The sequence below is a fragment of the Entamoeba nuttalli genome (genome assembly GCF_000257125.1).
Source record: "Entamoeba nuttalli P19 unplaced genomic scaffold asmbl_4864, whole genome shotgun sequence".
NCBI classification, from domain to species: Eukaryota; Evosea; order Mastigamoebida; family Endamoebidae; genus Entamoeba; species Entamoeba nuttalli.
The window spans coordinates 1-2,769 of record NW_008577095.1 but is presented as its reverse complement, the minus strand read 5'-3'; the positions used below and the strand labels follow the sequence as shown (position 1 = coordinate 2,769).

At 24.0% G+C, this 2,769-nt stretch overlaps 1 protein-coding gene across 1 annotated transcript; it reads right to left on the bottom strand.

Annotated features, from left to right (window-relative positions):
- Nucleotides 1-19: 19 nt before the first annotated feature.
- On the bottom strand, nt 20-2,668 carry ENU1_114670 (ubiquitin carboxyl-terminal hydrolase domain containing protein; the record flags this gene model as incomplete). Its single annotated transcript, XM_008859659.1, has 1 exon — nt 20-2,668. One exon carries the CDS (start codon nt 2,666-2,668, stop codon nt 20-22), a length of 2,649 nt encoding a protein of 882 aa, XP_008857881.1.
- Between the last annotated feature and the right edge of the window lie 101 nt (nt 2,669-2,769).

Sequence of the window (2,769 nt, the reverse complement as noted above, 5' to 3'; positions counted from 1 at the left end):
CCCTTCTTCCTCTTCTCTTTTAAATTTCTTTCATTAAGCAATTATCATTTTCTGGTGTTAACTCCTCTTGAACATCATTTCCTTCTTCTTTGGTAAATTCTTCTGTATTGATATTTGTTTGTTGGTCAATATCTTTTCTAATGTAATACAACACATAAGCATTCTTTGAAACAATATTTTCTTTTGTTCCTTCAATCTTTGAAGTGGTTGAGTCATTAAAATCATACCAATCATTTCCAACACGAGCAGATGCAACATAATGTCCACCACCAAGAGAACCCATATGATTAGTAACACCATATAAATTATAAATTGGAGGTGTTGTTGGGTCATAGTGTTTAACAAAACGAGTAAGATCTAATGATTCAATTGGGAAATCAACAAATGTAGTAATTTTATCACGAGAATATCCACTGCTATTACCAAATCTTTTTAAATGAATAATAAGTATTTGATTAGTACTCCAAAGATCAACTTTTTTATGTGATGGTTGATGTTCTTTACATTTAGAACAATATACTTTATTATTTTCATCCATTAATTCTTCTACTTCAAATGCTTCAAAACATTCTTCAAGAGTAACAGGATCACCATCAGTTTGATTATAACTATATGACAATCCTCTGTCATATAAATATTTAAATATTCCACTATCAATACTTTGACATTGAATAATATTTTCATGTTCTTCTTTAAATTCAAAATACCATTTTTTTTCTTCAATTTCTTGTTGTTTTTCTTCAATTTCTTGTTCTTCTTGTTCTTTTTGTTGATTTTCTAATTGTTTATTATTAAAAATTAAAGTACCATTATTTTGATTTTCTTTAATATTATTATTCATATTATCTTCATTATCTTCATTAATTTTTTTATTAGAAAGAATAGATTTTGAGTCCCAAGTATTTACGTTGTTTTTATAAGTATCTTTAAATAATTCAAATATTTTTTCATCAACAATTTCTTTATTAATTGATTTTCCAAACACAATTGGTATTCTATATTGTTTATATGAAGCATATTTTATTAAACAATCATAAACAATAAAATCAGATTCATCGTCTTGTTTTTCAATAATACCATATTCCATATCTTTTTCTAATTTACCATTTGTTATTATTTTTTCAACTTTTTTTTCATATCCAAATTGTACAATAACAAAATTATTTGGATTTGTATTTAAACAAATATCTTTTGTTGATTCTTCAATAATTTCTTCAATACTTTTTCCTTTAATATTTATTTTAATTGTTTTAGTATTTTGATAGTTTTTATCACAAACATAAATTGATACTGAATTTTGTTTATTTGGAATTGCAAGTGATAAGAATACATATGGATCAAATCTCATATTGGTATTATGACAAACATCACAAATAACTTTACTTTTAAGTTGTGCTGCAAATAAGTCTGTAATAATTGAATCATTTCTTTGTTTATATCTATTCCATTCAGCTACAGCCCATTCATCATCTGGTTCATTATTATAATCTGGTGTTTCAACATATGGTTTCTTTAAAACACGATTTAAATCTTCATGTATTCCATCAATTAAATATGCTACTAATTCTTGTGAATCATGTTGTTGATATCCACTAAATTGTGGTGCAAATTCTCCAATAGCAAATTTAAATTCTTTAGGAGAAATAGTAGAATATCCTGACCAATATTTTCTTAATAATTGACTCCATTGTTCAACTAATTTACCTGATGTTCCTAATGGATTGTTTAAATTAATATCTTTTTTCCAATCATCTTTTTGAAAGAATTGAACTAATGGAATTGTATGAATTAAACATTGAATAGCAGAATTCATATAACATGTATTTCCTAAATTATGTAATCCACAAACACCTTTTATTCCATTTGGTTCTTCATCATTTCTAATTCCATAATATCCAGAATATCTTGAACTAACATTTGATTCATATGGATAATTTATATTTGGTAATATTGGTTGTTTTTCAATAATTTGAACATGAACTTTATTTAATTCATTTGAATTAATAATAATTGATGTTATAATATTTTCTAAATCTTCTACTTCTTCTTCTTCATTTTTCATTACTTTAACTTTATAATTTGTAAATTTAACATCAATTTGAAAATCTTTTTGTAATTTCTCAATTGCTTTTGAAATTGTAATATTTTTATATATTTCTGCTACATATTCACTTTTATTTTCTTTTTGATCAAGTCCAATAAAATGAAAAACAACAGTTAAATGTATTGGAATACTTTCTTTAATAATATATTCTTGTGTTTTATAAATATAAACTTTAGGTAATTTAGGAAATTTTATATCTTCATCAAAAAATCCATATATTGTTTTTATCATTTTCTTATTCTTTTTACTAATTAATAAATAATCAATGTTCTCTTTTACTTCTCCTTTAAGATATCCATTTTCATCACTTAATCCTAATGCGGTATCTATTGTAGGTAATTTATATAATTTTTCTATTTCTTGTTTATCTTCTTCATTAAATGAACTATAAGCAACTGCTGCATCATGAATATTCTTTACAAATGTTATTGGTACAGCAAAATACTTTTTTGTTTTACCATCTTGTATAGTATTCATATAATTTGTTGGAAATTTGTTCTCATTTTTAAGATGAGTAATTGCAACATAAAAGTCTGTGAAAGGATTTGTATTGTACCAATTCATAGTTATCTAATAATATTTCTATTTCAAGTTCTTCCGTTTTAATCTTTTTCTTTGAGGATTAACTTTACCTATTAGAAAGAAAGAAACGAGATAAAAAAAAA